The 20,516-nt window shown below is 33.4% G+C and overlaps 1 protein-coding gene across 4 annotated transcripts in view; it reads right to left on the bottom strand.

Moving 5' to 3' along the window:
* The window catches only part of bs (serum response factor blistered), a 207,448-nt gene extending 187,613 nt beyond the window's left edge, over positions 1-19,835 (bottom strand). Inside the window, exon 1 of one of the 4 annotated variants that reach the window (XR_012722665.1) lies at positions 18,371-19,829. Coding sequence is in view for 3 of the 4 variants with exons in the window: in XM_075309714.1 (XP_075165829.1) it covers positions 18,371-18,958 (588 nt within the window). In the remaining variant the exon portion in view is untranslated. Of the gene's footprint in view, positions 1-18,370 lie in introns of all 4 variants that reach the window. The other 3 variants (XM_075309714.1, XM_075309715.1, XM_075309713.1) reach the window with 3 other exon arrangements.
* Positions 19,836-20,516: the final 681 nt, after the last annotated feature.

The raw sequence follows: 20,516 nt of genomic DNA, 5'->3' as shown, positions 1-20,516 counted from the left end.
GAGCTGTATTACCAAACTTTTGTGCTGTTATGAACAACAAATTTATTTTGGTTTACACCCAATGGAATTTATAAAAACACGAAAATCAAATGATTTTATATTAACTCAAAAAAGTTCTTGTGAAGTGAGAAATAGCTTATCCTTAGGATGAACTTCCAAACTAATTTCCTGGGATGTTCTACCACATTGTCTGGAATTCTTGAGGGGGCAGGGAGTGGTACACCGACCCTACGGGAAATGGATCAACCCCAGGACCGGTAAAGGACTTGTCGCTGGTGTGTATGAACTAGTCCCCGTTCTGGTGAAAATGTTTGGAAGTACAAAAGTTGTACCTATAGCAATCTACATATGACTGATATAAAAAAAGTTCCCTAGACTAGGTTGTACCTATAGCAACCTAGATATGGGTGATATCAAGAAGCAATCAGTTAAAAAATTTTGTTTTTGTCGATTTGGAAATAAAATAGTGTGCGTTTGTGCAGCACACTTTGTACTTATATTTGTAAAGTCAAGTATTGTTCTTAGCATAGTATTATCCGATTGAATTCGACAAAACACAAAACAACTTTGTTTACTAAAAGAACGGTATGAACATTTTAGTAGGCATATAAATATGCTTATCGACATGTTTGATCTCTAGTATCGATTTTCGGCCAACTAGATTTATTTAAAGATTTACAATTGTTTTGCAGCTTAACCGATGAGATTTTTTGTTCTACAAACAATACAAACTAAACAACACTACGAAACATACTCCTTTGATGCAAGACATCGTCACCTTTTGTCGGCATCGGTACCTTCAACATAAGAAAAATCACAAATTATCTACTTTTTTACAAGTAGCCCCCCAAGAGGTGGGAAAAAGATCACACACTATAATGCACGTGAGTGCAAAATGTGCTATGACAGGGAAGCATGAGATGCACTGCAAATTTTTCGATAAGATTATACAAACCAACAGATGCCTATTTACATTTTGTGACTTAAGCGTTGACTAGTTACAAATGGCATGAGCTTACACTCAACAGCAACCCCCATTACCAAGTAATCTAGGTTGTAAACTATTTCAAAAATTGGTAAATACCAATTATTAAATGGAAAAGGAAATTTTACTACACGCAAATAATTTTTTTGCTATAAAATTTTTGCGTTAGGTTAATAATATAAAATTCCTAGGTTAATAATATAAAATTGATCGTTAAAAGAACATTTCGTGTTTTCGTTAATTAATGAAAAAGTTTCGGAAATTTGTAGCCTTTAAAACACAGCCTCCGAAAGTGGAATTAAAAATTTTCATTTATAAAACGAAAGTGATCGTTTATATAATGATATGGATCGTTGAAAAATAAATGTAAAATCGGCATCTTTCGTTATAATTATGAAATCTGTTCGTTAACAACACGAATGGGAGCCGCAGTTGTGCAATGGTAACCATGTCCGCCTTGCATATACGGGGTCGTGTGTTCAAACCCAAACACCAAAAAGTTTCAACGGTGGATTATCCCACCTCAGTAATGCTGGTGACATTTCTGAGTGTTTCAAACAAAGATTATCTGATTTAATAAGAGTGCTTCCTCGTGAGTTTAGCTCCATACATGTATGAGAGAGTTGGAAAAAATGGGTATGATGTTACGATTCTAAAAAAGAAAAGAAAATGAAGAATTTTCAATTTGGTTAATAGGCATGTTTCTGCACACTTTTCATTCAACATTTATACCAAAAGAAATTACTTCAAGTAAATTGTGTTTATTTTGGGAATTTGCTATTTTTTCGCTCCCGCTTTCCCGGGAATGAAGTGCGGGTATTCCCGGGAAATTTTCTTTACAATAGAGGGTTTTATATGGCAAATGACAGTTGACATCTAGTTAAAGTGGATTTTGAAAGTGTAATGTGAATGACTACGGTACCAAGTAGTACTAGTTGCCTTGTGGGACATACACAGTCGTGGGTTCTAGCCCAGATTTCAGATGTTAAAAAGAAGATTACGCTTCCTAGTTTATGATTGTCATATTTCTGTAAACCTACATTCTGATATACTGAGTAAACCTTTATAAACAAAGGGACATTTTACCTTATGTAACACTCGTTTGCAATTGCATAATTTCAAAATTTCATAATTATTGCAAGGATGTTTTTATGAAATATGAAAATTCCAACCTTTATTAAGATAGTTTCTTTAATTTCAAATTTATACCTCATTCACATTAGGCGCGAAATCTATTAAAAGTGGAATTTAAATCCCTTATTTATAAGGCAAATGGCAGTTGAAATCTAGCTAAAGTGGATTTTGGAAGTGTAATGTGAATGATAGTGAAATCGAAATAAGTTTCTTTCATTTCCAAACAGTTTTTTAAAGTTACAAAAAATTTCACTATATTAAAAGTGTTCTTCCGAAAACTATACTGAAAGAAAACATTGTGAAATTTTTTTGTATTACAAAATATTTCATATTTTAATATGATTTTTATGGCTGATGTAAGAGATCAACATTATATATATTGTTAGTTGTCCAGACAACGCCTTATAATCGTAGCATAAGGCGATTTCTAATTCATTCAACTGTCTAAATGTATGTCACATCAAAGTTGGTTTCCCGGGATCCCGGAAAATTCGAAAAAATGTCCGCTTTCCCGGGAGTGGAAAAAATCAAGGAAAAAGAAAACACTAACGGTACCGCAATACAGCCAAGGTATTTCATTTGTACATTAAAACATTGGAGTATTTTTCCTTAATTTATATTAAATTAAGCGTTTTTACTACCTTAGGGAAAAACCGGTTCTACCTGTTTTTTTTTTTAACACCGCCCACCGGTAATAAAAAATGGTTCGGTTTTTTAGAACCGAGAAACCCCGACTTTCAAAAAATCGGTTTTTTGATCACTCTAAACCTAACCTAGTATTACGAATGGGTCATTATGTATATTTCCGTGTAAGAAAATTCGTTTCAGCGCCACCTATATGTGAAAAAATAGTTATATACGAATAAAAACATTTTTTGTGATATAATTCTCCATAGAAATTTGCATAAATTGGCCAAATTTTAACAAAAGATAAACCGAAACGATAGCTTTCGATTGGAATTAAACACTTTTGCCAAAAATCTTCCGAATCACAGTATTGTTGCATATACGCATAATAATTTATTAAAGAAAACATGTGTATCGATATACAAATTTAAAACTATGCACTCTATGTTTTCATATTACATTTTTACATAAAATATTTAAAAACAGTAGTATCAATCAAGTTCACCACTGTGGTATCACAATGGACTGAATAGTCTAAGTGAGCCTGATACATCGGGCTGCCACATAACCTAACCTAACCATCAATCAATGTAAGGGAAAATAAATCCGTATATGAAAAATCGTTTCAGCGCCAACTATATGTGAAAAAATGAGTTATATACGAATAAAAAACATTTTTTGCAATATTATCCTCCATAGAAATTGGCCAAACGGGAAGAGATAGAAAAGCCAAATTTTAACCAAAGATAAACTGAAACGATAGCTTTCGATTGAAATTAAAAACTTTTTTCCTTCCGAATCGCAGTATTGTTGCATATACGAAACAGAGAGAAGTGTCTCCACTGTGGCCAAATGGAAAAATATGGGGTTCCAGATTTATATGTGAAAGATAGATCTTTTAGTGCTTTATCCGATGGTAAAAACGGATACAGCTCAATGTGTTTGAGAGTCTCAATATATGGCTTGGAAAAACGTGGAGTCACTGCTTCTCGAGAGAAAAGTGACCACTGTGACCAAATGGAAAAGATGGGGTTCCAGATTTATATTTGAAAGATATATCTTTTAATGATCTACGGATACAGCTAAATGTGTTTGGGAGTCTCAATATATGGCCTGGAATAACGGTTTATATGGGGGCTATATAATTATTGACTGATATGGACATGGTGTTTGGAGGCCACACACTAACTTCACGTACTAAATTTTAACCGTATCTGAAATTTGGTTTTTCACAAGGCTGCGGAAATCAAATCTGTGGATCGGTTTATATAAGGGCTATACCTAAATGTGGTCCGATATGGTCCATTTGCAATACCATCCGACCTACATCAATAACATGTGTGTAAAGATAAATTTTAAAATTTAACTTTAACAGAGCAATTTTAACAGGTTAGCAGAGCTATGTTAACGGTTAACAGAGCTCTTTTATGTAAAAAAATAGCACAAATTTTCCGCTTTCTGAAATACTTTTCTAATGAAATTATTTCGAATTTGAATAGTACGCACTAAGACCTATCCAACGGTGGTAGTATCGTCTTGGAACGAACGGTTTTCGCACAGTGGTCCCGTTGATGTAAATTCACTCGGAAAATATTTTTCAATTTTCCGCTTTCTGAAATACTTTTCTAATGAAATTAATTCGAATTTGAATAGAGCGCACTACGACCTATCCAACGGTGATAGTTTCGTTTTGGAACCCCGAACGGTTTTCGCACAGTGGCCCCGTTGATGTAAATTCACTCGGAAAATATTTTTAAATTTTCCGCTTTCTGAAATACTTTTCTAATGAAAATGTAAATTCACTCGGAAAATATTGTTCAATTTTCCGCTTTCTGAAATACTTTTCTAATGAAATTATTTCGAATTTAAATAGTACGCACTAAGACCTATCCAACGGTAGTAGTTTCGTCTTGAAACCCCGAACGGTTTTCGCACAGTGGCCCCGTTGATGTAAATTCACTCGGAAAATATTTTTCAATTTTCCGCTTTCTGAAATACTTTTCTAATAAAATTATTTCGAATTTGAATAGTACGCACTAAGACCTATCCAACGGTGGTAGTATCGTCTTGGAACCCCGAACAGTTTTCGCACAGTGGTCCCGTTGATGTAAATTCACTCGGAAAATATTTTTCAATTTTCCGCTTTCTGAAATACTTTTCTAATGAAAGTAATTCGAATTTGAATAGAACGCACTACGGCCTATCCAAAGGTGGTAGTTTCGTTTTGGAACCCCGAACGGTTTTCGCACAGTGGTCCCGTTGATGTAAATTCAATCGGAAAATATTTTTCAATTTTCCGCTATTTGAAATACTTTTCTAATGAAATTATTTCGAATTTAAATAGTACGCACTAAGACCTATCCAATGGTGGTAGTTTCGTTTTGGAACCTTGAACGGTTTTCGCACAATGGTCCCTTTTTGTTAAACAACATTTTAATTTTCCCTGTTTCTAAGTTATATTTTGATTAAATTTGTTCGAATTAAGGATACTTACGACCGTCTTCAACGAATTCTGTCAAATTCCATTTAAAAATTCTTAGCATTTCCAAAAAAAATGATCAATTTGTAAAATTAAATTCGAATTTAAAATTGCTTTGAAGGTGCTGGTTTGTGTCTCGGCTAAGGCCCCTGCCGCAATTTTAAATTTGAATTTATCTGCACACACATAATCGATACACCGTAGAACGATGTTATCATTTTGGGGTTGTAACAACTCTTTTTCCCACCGTGTATCAACCGTTTACAATGCTTTTACAACGCTTTTCCGATGGTTTTTTTTTCTGACTGGGATTGACTGTTCAAGAATGTGTGTGAAGATAAATTTTAAAATTTAACTTTAACAGAGCAATTTTAACAAGTTAACAGAGCTATGTTAACGGTTAACAGAGCTCTTTTATGTAAAAAAATTGGACATTTGAATTTAATTTTAGATTAAAACTTAAAAAATGGCGTTGTATGTGCATTACAATTAAAAAAAAAAAACAACTCAATAATAATAGGAAACACAATGAGTAATAACTAACTTAAAGGAATATTACACCCTCAAAAAAAATCGCTTCTTTAACATATGTTCCAAACATATTTTGCAGGAAGCACATATATTATTGCATACTGCCGAAACATTAATATGTTTGTTTTATGTGAACATATTATATGTTTGGAAGCATTTTGAGCCAAAAATATTATATGCTTGGAAGAATTTTTCCCAAACACGATTGTGCTCATTCCCTAACATACTCGTAATTTTCACTTCCACGAAATTTTTTAGTTATTGGCACCTTTCTCTGTAATACAAATAATGTTGAAGAAATTATTCACTTTTATAAATTTTTTAAATTTTACCTTTCGCCTGCACGGAGAATCGAACCGAGGACCATACAGTTTGTAAGCCAACACACTATCCACTGGGCTACGTAGCTGTTATAGTCACCAGTAGATAATTATCGTTTTAAGTTACATTTATATAGCATAGTTTGCAGCGCCCACGAGCCCATGCAAACATAACATTATTTAACAGAAACATACATTTGTTTGCCACGTGGAGCAGTGGTTAGCATGTCTGCCTTGCATGCAAAGGGTCGTGGGTTCAATCCCTGCTCCGACCGAACATTTTTTTGTTTTGTTTTTTTTTTTTTTTTTTTTAATTTACACATTTATATTTATACTATATTAATTTTTTTAAATGAAACATCGAAATGTGCGTTATTAAAGATTTATAGTCAGTAACAGTGCTTGATATAAACGAAATTGAATGATTTTTGGATAAAATATTATTTTTTATTGCAAAAAAAAAAAACAATCTTATAATAAAAAACTGTTTTTGTACAAAACTTTAAAATTTGGAAGGAATTCAAAAACTAACAAAGAAGAACGTGGAGTCGAGTATAAACATACATACATAATTTTATAATATAAACATAAATTTATTTAGGAGTGAACAGTTTTTTACTAATATTTAACACCATCGCTCTAAAATTCCTTTTATTTTTCTTTAATAATTCATTTTAAAGAAAATAAACTTTTTAAATTGTTTTAGCTGTAAAAGTCGAACTTAATGCCCGCTTTTATATTTGATGGTGTCCGTCAACTCCTCGTGGACTACTTTTTAATAAAGAGAAACTAAACTTTGTTTTTTTACATTTTACTGTGTAATTTTTCACTATTTCCTCCTTATTTCATTTTACCGTCCCAACTCTAAAAAGAGTATAGTGCCCTTTCGTTATTTTTATGAAGACCCCTAATTTCTTTTAACGAACCAAGAAAAAAGTAATGCCAAAATGATAAACAAAACACATGTCCACACATACATAAATTGCTGCTCTCAAGGCGAAAACATAAGCTGTTTGTCAAATGTCTATTCTCTTGGTTCGGAATGTATATTCTCTTTATTCAAATTAAATAATATTTAGACTTAAACATATCAAATTTTTGGCCTTATCATAAAACAGTTTTCCGAAACAACATACAAGCGGTTTCACAGAAATTGTTCTCTTTTGACTCTTTTGCTGTGTTATATTGATATCTTTCGTCAACTCTCCCGGTTTCCATCTCTATTTCTCTCTATACTCTCTCTGTCGCTTTCAATAAAATATCACAACATATGTATGTTTTGTTGAAATTTGTAAATTTATATATGTTTGTATTCACACATATGATTTTTATGAAACATTCATGCCCCAAACATAATATATTCTAACATATTAACATAGATGTCCCAAACATTTAGTGTTAGTTTAGGAAAATTACATGTTCGCACTTAAATATATTGTGGTTTAAAATCGTGCCCGAAACACATTTTGTTTATATCGGATCATATGAAAAACATATTTTTCTAACAGTGTAGGAATATATATCTCAGAAATGTTAAAGAATGACTGTTTGCAAAAATAAGTGGTAATAAATTGATTTGTTTAAAGTATGAAATTGGAGATAGATAGGTGAAATGTAAGGGAAAATAAATCCGTATATGAAAATTCGTTTCAGCGCCACCTATATGTCAAAAAATGAGTTATATACGAATAAATTTTTTTTGCGATATAATCCTCCGTAGAAATTGGCATAAATTGGCAAAACGGGAAGAGATAGAAAAGCCAAATTTTAAACAAAGATAAACTGAAACGATAGCTTTCGATTGGAATGAAAACCTTTTGCCAGAAATCTTCCTAATCGGAGTAATGTTGCATATACGAAACAGAGAGAAAAGTGACCACTGTGGCCAAATGGAAAAAGATGGGGTTCAAGTTTAAATGTGAAGGATAGATCTTTTCGTGCTCTATCCGATGGTAAAAACGGATACAGCTAAATGTGTTTGGGAGTCTCAATATATGGCTTGGAAAAAAGTGGACGCACTGCTCCTGGAGAGAAAATTGACCACTGTGGCCAAATGGAAAAAGATGGGGTTCCACATTTATATGTGAAAGATAGATCTTTTAGTGCTCTATCCGATGGTAAAAACGGATATTGCGAAATGTGTTTGGGAGTCTCAATATATGGCTTGGAAAAAAGTGGACGCACAGCTCCTGGAGAGAAAAGTGACCACTGTGGCCAAATGGAAAAAGATGGAGTTCCAGATTTATATGTGAAAGATAGATCTTTTAGTGCTCTATTCGATGGTAAAAATGGATACAGCTAAATGTGTTTGGGAGTCTCAATATATGGCTTGGAAAAAAGTGGACGCACTGCTCCTGGAGAGAAAAGTGACCACTGTGGCCAAATGGAAAAAGATGGGGTTCCAGATTTATATGTGAAAGATAGATCTTTTAGTGCTCTATCCGATGGTAAAAACGGATACAGCTAAATGTGTTTGGGAGTCACAATATATGGTTTTGAATAACGGTTTATATGGGGGCTATATATAATTATGATATGATACTGAACTGATATGGACTAATTTGTTCATGATGGTTGGAGACCACACACTAATTTCACGTACTAAATTTTAACCGTATCTGAAATTTGGTGTTTCACAAGGCTGCGGAAATCAAATCTGGGGATCGGTTTATATAAGGGCTATACCTAAATGTGGTCAGATATGGCCCATTTGCAATACCATCCGGCCTACATGAATAACAACTACTTACGCCAAGTTTCAAGTCGATAACTTGTTTTGTTCAGAAGTTAGTGTGATTTCACCATACGGAGATAGGTAGATCGACCGCACATTTCACGACGACCTAGACTATACACGGATGAAAAAGACTGTTTTTCATATGTTTGGCTATAAACAGTATATGTTTGGAACACAAATTTTTAAACACAATATTTTTGAGTGCAAGCATATAATTGTCATAAACTAGCATAACATGTTTGGGACATATATGTTAATATGTTAGAACATGTTATGTTTGGGACATAAAATGTTTGTAAATATAATATGCTTGGATGCAAACATATATTAATTTAGAAATAGCCTATAAACATATATGTGTTTAGTAGCTTGGAGCGCTATTTAACAGGGAGCGATATTGAATTAAGTTGGTGGTTGTTGCTTGTTATTACAAAATTAACATTTTATTTTTCCTTGGGCAATTGGTCAGCTACTTCTTTGATCCTTACAAACTGTGTGGTCCGCTGTTCGAATCCCCGTCCGGCAAAAGGTAAAATTAAAATAAAAAAAATAAAAAATCATACAATTGAATAATTTCTTCTACAATGTTTGTATTACAGAAAAAGGTGCTAAGAACTAAAAAATCTCGTGGAAGTGAGAAAGATGTGGGGGAATATACAATTAGGCAGAAACAAAATTTTGAGCATTCAGGTCGAAAACCTATGTTGTTAGCACCTATATTACCTGTTTATTTTCATAATTCATTATGATTGTAAATATATAAATAAATAAATAAAATTTTGAGCACAATATTGTTTGGGAGAATTTTTTGTATGCATATAATATTTTTGGGTGCAAAATGCTTCCAAACATATTATATGTTCACATAATAACATATTGTTTTTTGGAAGACAACATTATTGAATTTGGATGCAAAAATACAAAATGTTTGGAACTTAGACTACCCAAACATATATTGTTTAGACCAATATGCTTTCAAACATATTATATATTGGAAGAGATCAAACATATAAATGTTTGGGCAAATTATTTGAATTACTTGATTTCTTCGGAACTTGTTAATTAATATTCTATTTGAATTAAAAATTTTACTGATTTTGGTCGAAATATTCTAGATCTCGCTTTACGTGGCAGATACGTTAAGTTTTAAGTTTTTAATTGAGGAAATTATTTGTTTTTTGTTCCAATTTTAATTTATTTATAATTAATTGTCGGTTAGATGAATTAATATTCTTCTTTGAACTAATGCAAATTTTCCTTAATGTAAAGAAACGAATTTTTTATTTGAAGATATTGTCCTTAAATTAACTGAAATATTGAAACTTTAGGTTTAAGGTAAAAACGCTTCAAATATAGGCCAAGACTTATTTTGAGGATTTAACGTCTTTGGTTTAAAGTTTTTGGATTTACAATTTGGATTTTTTAACTGGCATTTGTTTGTACGTGAGTACTATTATTAATAAACTGCGAAAAGAAAATGAAAAATTTGATAAATGAGATTTCTTTATTTTAAAGAAACCGCATCTTTGGCTCGGAATCAATACCAAAATACTTAAGGGAAGGTCAAAATCTCTGGATCCAAGTAATCTTTTTTTTAATGTGTATGTATGTTTATTTCCGAGAAAATTTTTTTATTGAATCAAAGTGTTAAGAAACATTCACTCATTTTGTTTACAATATTTTTGAATTTTATTAAGAAGTTAATTTTTTAAATGATTGCGTTTTCAATTTAAAATATTTTAGTGATATTTCTGTGAATGGAACCCCATCTTTTCTATTTTTCTCTATGAGCAGTGCCCCCATTTTTTTCCAACCCATATATTGAGGCTCTCAAACACATTTCGCAATATCCGTTTTTACCATCGGATAGAGCACTAAAAGATCTATCTTTCACATATAAATCTGGAATCCTATCTTTTTCCATTTGGCCACAGTGGTCACTTTTCTCTTGAGGTGAAGTGCGTCCACTTTTTTCCAAGCCATATATTGAGACTCCCAAACACATTTCGCAATATCCGTTTTTACCATCGGATAGAGCACTAAAAGATCTATCTTTCACATATAAATCTGGAATCCTATCTTTTTCCATTTGGCCACAGTGGTCACTTTTCTCTTGAGGTGAAGTGCGTCCACTTTTTTCCAAGCCATATATTGAGACTCCCAAACATATTTAGCTGTATCCGTTTTTACCATCGGATAGAGCACTAAAAGATCTATCTTTCACATATAAATCTGGAACCCCATCTTTTTCCATTTGGCCACAGTGGTCACTTTTCTCTCCAGGAGCAGTGCGTCCACTTTTTTCCAAGCCATATATTGAGACTCCCAAACACATTTGGCTGTATCCGTTTTTACCATCGGATAGAGCACTAAAAGATCTATCTTTCACATATAAATCTGGAACCCCATCTTTTTCCATTTGGCCACAGTGGTCACTTTTCTCTCCAGGAGCAGTGCGTCCACTTTTTTCCAAGCCATATATTGAGACTCCCAAACACATTTAGCTGTGTCCGTGTTTACCATCGGATAGAGCACTAAAAGATCTATCTTTCACATATAAATCTGGAACCCCATCTTTTTCCATTTGGCCACAGTGGTCACTTTTCTCTTGAGGTGAAGTGCGTCCACTTTTTTCCAAGCCATATATTGAGACTCCCAAACACATTTAGCTGTATCCGTTTTTACCATCGGATAGAGCACTAAAAGATCTATCTTTCACATATAAATCTGGAACCCCATCTTTTTCCATTTGGCCACAGTGGTCACTTTTCTCTTGAGGTGAAGTGCGTCCACTTTTTTCCAAGCCATATATTGAGACTCCCAAACACATTTAGCTGTATCCGTTTTTACCATCGGATAGAGCACTAAAAGATCTATCTTTCACATATAAATCTGGAACCCCATCTTTTTCCATTTGGCCACAGTGGTCACTTTTCTCTTGAGGTGAAGTGCGTCCACTTTTTTCCAAGCCATATATTGAGACTCCCAAACACATTTCGCAATATCCGTTTTTACCATCGGATAGAGCACTAAAAGATCTATCTTTCACATATAAATCTGGAACCCCATCTTTTTCCATTTGGCCACAGTGGTCACTTTTCTCTCTGTTTCGTATATGCAACATTACTCCGATTAGGAAGATTTCTGGCAAAAGGTTTTAATGTCAATCGAAAGCTATCGTTTCAGTTTATCTTTGGTTAAAATTTGGCTTTTCTATCTCTTCCCGTTTGGCCAATTTGTGCCAATTTCTACGGAGGATTATATCGCAAAAAACAAAATTATTCGTATATAACTCATTTTTTCACATATAGGTTCCGCTGAAACGAATTTTCATATACGGATTTATTTTCCCTTACATGTTTCATTGACCTATCTTTCTCCATTCCAGCACAGTGGGCTATTTGAGGTTTTTAAAATTTAACTTAATTTCAAAATTTCTCGAATCTGAAATGGATTCGGAATACAACGCGTATGTATTCTGATAGCTCTCGACGAGGGCTATATATGGTACCAGTTTTATGAACCTATCTTTTTCAGATCCAGCACAGTGAGCCATTTTTGATTTTTAAAATTTAACTTTAATTTCAAAATTTCTCGAATCTGAAATGGATTTGGAATATAATGCTTATATATTCTAATAGCTCTCGACGAGGGCTATATGTGGTACCAGTTTCATTAACCTATCTTTCCCCATTCTAGCACAGTGAGCCATTTTTGATTTTTAAAATTTAACTTTAATTTCAAAATTTCTCGAATCTGAAATGGATTTGGAATATAATGCTTATATATTCTAATAGCTCTCGACTATATATGTGGTACCAGTTTCATTAACCTATCTTTCCCCATTCCAGCACAGTGGGCCCTTTGAGACTTTTAAAATTTAACTTTAATTTCAAAATTTCTCGATTCTGAAATGGATTTGGAATATAATGCTTATATATACTAATAGCTCTCGACCAGGGTTATATATGGTACTAGTTTCATTAACCTATCTTTTTCGTGTCCACCACAGTGGGTCATTTGAGATTTTTAAAATTTTAATTCACATTCAAAATTTCTCGAATCTGAAATGGATTTGTAATATGATGCTTATATATTCTGATAGGTCTAGATAAGAGCTATCATTGACGTTAATTTCATTCGCCTATCTTTTTACGATTTTGAAAATATTTAATTTTTCTATTTTAAAATTTAACTTCAAAAATTCATGATATAATGGTGAGACACTGCTATGTTATTTTCACAACATCTGTTGAGAGTCGAATCAAGAGAGCGACTCTCAGAGTAAAGTATGTTATGTTATATTAATAACAGCGAGGTTTACGCAGTCACAGAGGTAAATTTCAAAAGGAAAATATGTCTATTTTATTTCTAATTTTGACAATATTTCGAAATAAATTTAGAATATAGCAATTATATATTCTGATACCTCTCGACGAAGGCTATATGTGGTACCAGTTTCAGTGACCTATCTTTCCCCCATTCCACAGCACAGTGGGCCATTTCAGACTTTTAAAATTTAACTTTAATTTCTAAATTTCTCGAATCTGAAATGGATTCGGAATATAATGCCTATAGATTCTTATAGCACTCGACAAGGGCTATATGTGGTAGAAGTTTCATTGACCTATCTTTTTCGCGTCCAGCACAGTGGGCCAGTTTATATTTTTTCAAATTTAAATTTAACTTTAATTTCAAAATTTCTTGAATTTGAAATGAATTTGGAATGTAATGATTATACATTCTAATAGCTCTCGACGAGGGCTATATGTGAAACCAGTTTCAGTGGCCTATCGTTCTCCATTCCAGCACAGTGGGCCATTTCATATTTATTAAATTTCTCGAATCTGAAATGGACTTGAATTATAATGCTTATATATTCTGATAGCTCTCGACGAGGGCTATATGTGGTACCAGTTTCATTGACCTGTCTTTTTCCATTCCAGTACAGTGGGCCATTTTACATTTTTAAAATTTAATTTTAGAGTCAAAATTTCTCGAATCTGAAATGGATTCGGAATATAACTCTTGTAGATTCTAATAGCGCCCAACAAGACCTATATGTGGTACCAGCTTCATTTACCTATCTATTTGTAATCCAGCACAGTGGACCACTTTAGATTTTTATCATTTAACTTTACATTCAAAATTGCTCGAATCTGAAATGGATTCGGAATACAACACGTATATATTCTGATAGCTCTCGACGAGGGCTATATGTGGTACCAGTTTCATTAACCTATCTTTTTCCATTCCAGCACAGCGGACCATTCCAGATTTCTAAAATTTCAAAATTTCTCGCATCTGAAATGAATTTGGAATATAACTTCTGTAGTTTCTGATAGCACTCGACGAGAGCTATATGTGGTACCAGTTTTATCAACCTATCTATCTCCAATTTCATACTTTAAACAAATCAATTTATTACCACTTATTTTTGCAACCAGCCATTCTTTAATAGTTCTGAAATATATATTCCTAATATTCCTTTAAGTTAGTTATTACTCATTGTGTTTTCTATTATTATTGATTTGTTTTTTTAATTGCAATGCACATACAACGCCATTTTTTAAGTTTTAATCTAAAATTTAATTCAAATGGCTACTTTTGTACACAAAAGAGCTCTGTTAACCGTTAACACATCTCTTTTAACCTGTTAAAATTGCTCTGTTAAAGTTAAATTTTAAAATTTATCTTCACACACATTGTTCAAGATCCATGTATTTATTATCGTGCGAATGGAAATAAATTGACATACATGGCTTTGTACGTAGATGACATGTTACTCTTCAACAACGATAAAAAATTTTGTGACGAATTAAAATTGAACTTAATGAATGATTCAATATGTCTGGACCAATAAGAATACATTTTGCACCTGCTAAATGTCTATAAAATGGAAAATTGTAGTCCTGTTTTAACCCCATTTGATATAAATCAAAAGCTATCAAAAACAAATGAAGAAGACGAAAATGTCCCATACCAACGAGCCATTGGGAGATTACTTTTCGCTGCACAATGTTCTCGTCCTGATATAAGTCAGGCTGCAAATTGTTTGAGTAATTTTAACAATTCTTCAAAAATTCACTGGAATACTGTGAAACGTATTTTTCGTTATTTATAAACTGCATTTTAAATCTAAAGGCAATAATGAACTTATTCCATATTTATATTCTGATTGGGCAAACGACTTGATCGAAGGTCAGTAGCTGGATATATAAATATAATTCAAGATGGGGCAATATCTTGGGCAAGCAAGACAACAGACTATATGGCTTTAACAAGTGCTACACAGAAAGTCATATGGATACGAACGTTACAGAAGGAACTACACCCCGATTTCAATAATCTAAATCCCACAACAATTTTTTGTGACAACAGAAGAGCAGTTCATCTAGCATCCAATGAAGCTCATCGCCCGAGAACAAAGCACATTGATATACGACATCTTTTCATCCGGGAAAAGAGAAAATCGAATGAAGTTATATTTTGTCCAAGTCCATCAGATGATCAGGTTGCAGACTTTTTAACGAAACTCCTTTCCAAGGAGAAAATGAATACATTTTTGGAATTATACTAAATACGTTTCAAGTTCAAGGTGTTGAAATACTACTTTGCTTTTAAATACTTTATGTAAAAATGTAATATGAAAACAAAGGGTGCATAGTTTTTTAATTTGTCTTCAATAAATTATTCTGCTTGAAATACTAAAACCAATAAAAAGTCGACAGACCTATTGTTATTTAATTTTCGTCGATGAAATTCAAAGTCTATAGTCTGCAGATTTGCTTTTTATCCCACTCATATAAAAACAAAAGAAAAACTTTATTTTTTTTCAAAAAAAAAAACATATCTAGCGAAAAAAAAACCAAATTGGCAACGCTGCAGAGAACACAGATAAGTTGCTATAAAAGAATTTATTGCCAACCTCCTTTTGGCAGTTGCATCAACTATCCGTTGGCAGTTGCGCCACCCGACATACTCCCTCTACTTAATCGAATTATGAAAGCTGCAACTTATACTACATATGGAATTGGTTGTGTCAGTCGAAAAAATTGGTTGTGTCACCCAACCTTAATTTCACCTACAACGGAATTAATTAATTTAATTTTGTTTCTGAATATTGTATTTTATTTTTGATGTTAGATTGATATAAAGGTATATATATATGTATATGTATACATATGTACTTAAATACAATAATTTGTTCCCACAGAAAGAGTAAGATAACCTCGTACATGTTTTAGGGGCGCAATTTGCATTAGAAACGCAACATAAAGGTAGAAAATTAGTTGCAAACGATACAAAGTGGTTTTTTCTTAGTTTTAGTCCGAATTTTTAAAATCTCAATTGTATCTAGAAAAACAATTGGGTATTTATAGATAGATATACAATTCCCCATAAATGATTACAAAATACCGCATCAAAAGAGTATATGACAATTACTTTCTTGTCACTATGTGCTGTCCGATTCTATATTTAGCTCAATGACAAGGAACCTATTTTGTATGGCCGAGTCCAACATAAAGGTGAATATTTTCAAAGGCTTTGAAGAACATAGGGATGTGAAAAATTAAAAAATTTCCATTTTTATTACCACTTATTTTTTATTTGAACAAACGTTGCGTACATTTGAATTTAAAGTAAATTTCGATTTTCCATGGCAACCATCAAACTAAAAACATCTTAACTCGGTGTGAACGGTGAAATGTTTTCGAAAAACGAATGAGGAAAACGATTCAGTGGTTACATAGCACTTTTCTCTGTCTGAGGCAGTGTTCCTGCTTTTCAAAATAACTACCATTATTTTTGATTCGTTTGCAGTTGGTATATTATCTCATATAGGTTTACTGTGATATTTGCTGGTAGTGATTGAGTTGAAAAACTCATTGCCCGGAGTAGTTATACTTGAAGTTGTCCCATTACACCCAGCAATACATTCTGCGTGGAAATAACTACTTAGTATCAACAAATTCTTTCGATCACTAAACACCATTTGGTACCATGCTACCTCTCTTAGTTGTCAATAGTCGTTTACCATACTCCCAACAGAGAAGTATTTTCCTCGTAGGGCATGCTCATGTGAAAGTAATGGAGTTTCCATTTCGTAGTAATTCTTTACCAAATTTGTACTATTTATTTAGTGATGAGTGTATTCTGATGAGTGTTTCTATAAATAGAATTCCACGAGTGATAAAGCGATGTCCGAGGAAAATACACTTTTTTGTTTTATCGGGCAGGCCATGTAGCTACAGGGAAGTACTTTCCTTATAGGAAATGTAATATGTAGTAATAAACTTTAATAAGTATTTATCATATAATACGTATTTAGCATTTTTTTAAATAAGTTACCATCAACATTACTTGGTTTTACCATTAGTTACAAAACAGCTTAGGCTTACTTGCAAAAAAATAAGGATGACTTGCTTGGGTAAACTTTTCGAAAGCTAATCCTATCACAATGTTATGGCCAATATGATTAAAAATTTTTGCTAGTTTGATTGTAACTTCTCTTTTTATTTCTTTCAAATATTTGCCCAGCGAGGTCATTAGTAAGTCTAATGTTTAAGTTAAAATTGTTTTACGATTACGATACGTACGATAACACAAATTGTTGTATCTCCCAGCTCTAGTTTTTTAGAGCTTTAAAGTTTTCCAATTATAATAATAGTATGCCCATAGCAAATGTAATTGATAATTCGTAAATGCCATTTTCGATTTGCATAAAAAAGTAGCTGTATATATTCTCCCAGTTCTTTTTTTTTTTTTTTTTTTGAAGGATGTCATTATCGAACACAACAAGATTACACAGCATCGTCGTATTTTTGTTGGCCATATTGCGTACATTGAAATTTAATGCAATTATAACGTAACAGTTCTAAGAAGCATTTATGCCTTGTATGTCATCGGCTGGCATGCTGTAACTATAGTAATGAATATTACAAAGACCTGCAGGAAACGCACCAAACCTAAATGTAAGGGATATTCGGATTGCAGAAGACAAAAGTGCAGTAGCAAAACTTGCAAAGAAACCTTTAGATGCCGGCTATTGTTTAAGCCGACATAGCGTCAACCATAAGTATACTATATGCGATTGTCCACTATTGTTATGGTTTCGCAATGGTTTACACAATGCTATATCGAAAGGGACAAGAGACGCCAAAACTCACGAATATATATAATATCATCATCCTCATTGATTTTTTCTGTAATTGTGTCTGTGAATTTGGCAATAGTTGTAAGAAGTTATTCTAAACCTGCGCATCTTAAAAAAACAGAAAGACGGAAACACAATCGCCTTTGGGTAGTGGGCATTGCAGTAATGTAGCAACAATCTTCTAAATTGTACAATTAACTATCGTCTATATAAAGGCCTTTTAAATAACCAAGATATTGCAAACATCGAAGGATCCTACTACAAACCCATTGATAGCGTGCAAATATTTGTTAGTGAGATCGCCTTTTAGAGAAAAGAATAGCTACCCAGTTTCTGATGATAGGCTTAATGTTCATTATTTTTTCCACAATGTCCTAATATATTTTATGATTGATCTTACCTTTTTCATAATACCGGTTTTACGTTTAGAGAATGTGGTGTAACGCCTTAATTTATTATCAATATATTCCATTTTTATTTTGACACGTCCTTTGGTTTTTTTTCCATTAGCAGGTGGCGATTTTTTGCTTTGAAGTGAATTGTAGTTATCATCAACGACATCAGTAACACCTCCACCAGAACCAGCAGACGGCGGTTGCTGGCCTCCACTTCCGCCTCCGCAATTCTCTAAGCTCTGTAGATTTGATAATCCACTGGTACCTGCATTTGGTACACGATGATGTGAGTCCTCGTAGCAATCGGAGCCAGATCGTTTAATACCACGTTGTTGGTTGGAATTATGACTTCCAGTGTTATTACCCAGACTTTGGCACTGAGACGTATTTGACATCAAACTGCTTGTTGAACGTGATGCAATCCCGACTCCTGTAGCACTGGACACAGCACCCATGTTCTGCAACAAACCCGTACTGGGTGGTCGCCCCAATGCTGGATTACCATACATATCAGCTTGATCGGCCAGAGAGAGGCCAATACTACTCATTGAGTAGTTGAGGTTGTAGCGCGAATCACCGCGCGAAGGATCCATTCTTAAATAGAAGTTATCCACCGCGATGCCGTTTCTTACGCACTGAAGAAGGAATCCCAGATTGTTAATCACCAACCAACAACGACAAGGCGGGGGAGCTCAATCGACACTCTTGTACGCAACACTGTTTTCTTCTTTAAATGCTAACAACACTGCCGCTAGATTTAAGATTTGTTAGCCTTTTGCTTCTTTAGATTTTTACTAGTGCACGGCATAAATACGTGTATATAATGTGCAGACTACTGCTTCGATTTCATCCAAAAATAAACACTACCAAGCAACTAAACACTCTTTTTAGGCTTCTTCAACGAAAACGGGACACACAGAATATTATTAAAATGTTATGCAGAAAACACGACGGCGACCACGGCACTTGCGACAGCTGTTCTTAAATAATCACGATTTTAACAGTCCACGACTCCAATTTGCAATATTTCGAATCTGTGTAATTAATCACAAACAAAATTATCTTCTTTCTCTTTTGCAATTCTTTTTTTTTTCCTTTATATTATTACATTTTTTATATTTTGGTATATGATGGTCCGAATTGACAAATATAAACTGACGGCTGCTGTCAGTGACTCCAATAAAATTGTCAATATTCAGTGTTGCAAAGTGCCATAAAGTGTATTTTTAGAGTTGTATTCGAAATCAAATCGAAAGGTCGAACAGGATGGCAGTTTACAGCTTATCCAACTGCAAAATTTATTCAAATCATCAGCGAACTGCAATTCCGTTGTTACCAAAATGAGCAGGTTTAAGCTGGATGTATGTCGATTGTTAACACTTTTTTGTTCACGTCACAAAAATAAGTAATTGTCGTGGGCTGTTAATTGTATATGGAAGTTGATGCCGCTTTGTTTGTCGTCTGTGTTCTCTAGATGGAAGCACAATCAATAATACCGAATACGAAGTGCTCACGTTTTCCAACAAGCAAGCCATCAACTTGGCATAGTAAACCATTCGATAGTATGGAGAATACACAACGGCCTTTTAAGGCGAGAGAACTTAAAAGAAATATTAAAGAGTATTATAAGAGAGGAAGTAGCTTAAGTACCGGAATCTCACTCTTAACTTTTACTCCCAGCTTTAAAGTGCGTTTGGAGAAATATTTTCGTTTATTATTTCTCTTTACCCATCAAAATGGTGTTGTGTAAAATGATTGGCCAACAGTAATCTATATGCATGATATATAACAATTCGTAAGCCAGTCATCGAGCATTGTCATACCTCAGGAGAGAAAATTTAAGTTTGATGGGATTCATCGTTGAGACCGGTACTAGGTTTGTGTTTTAAGGTGGGTATTAAGTTCGAGTTTTGTCCGTTATGCTTAGTACTAAGTTCGTTTCTGCGAAAAACGAATATCTTCATCTACCTCCGTAAATAGGGTCTCAAACGCAGTGATGTTAACTTATTTATCCGAAATAATATGCCTGCCTATTTTTTCGTGCGAAAAATCCAGGGTTTTATAAATATGTGTTTGAAAATGCTCAAAACAAAGATTTCGCATTTATTCCGCGCTAATGTTTTTTCTATGGAGTATAACAGTTTTGCGTGC

The sequence above is a fragment of the Haematobia irritans genome, chromosome 5 (assembly GCF_050003625.1).
Source record: "Haematobia irritans isolate KBUSLIRL chromosome 5, ASM5000362v1, whole genome shotgun sequence".
In the NCBI taxonomy this organism is placed as follows: Eukaryota; Metazoa; Arthropoda; class Insecta; order Diptera; family Muscidae; genus Haematobia; species Haematobia irritans.
This window is presented reverse-complemented; position numbering and strand designations above follow the sequence as displayed.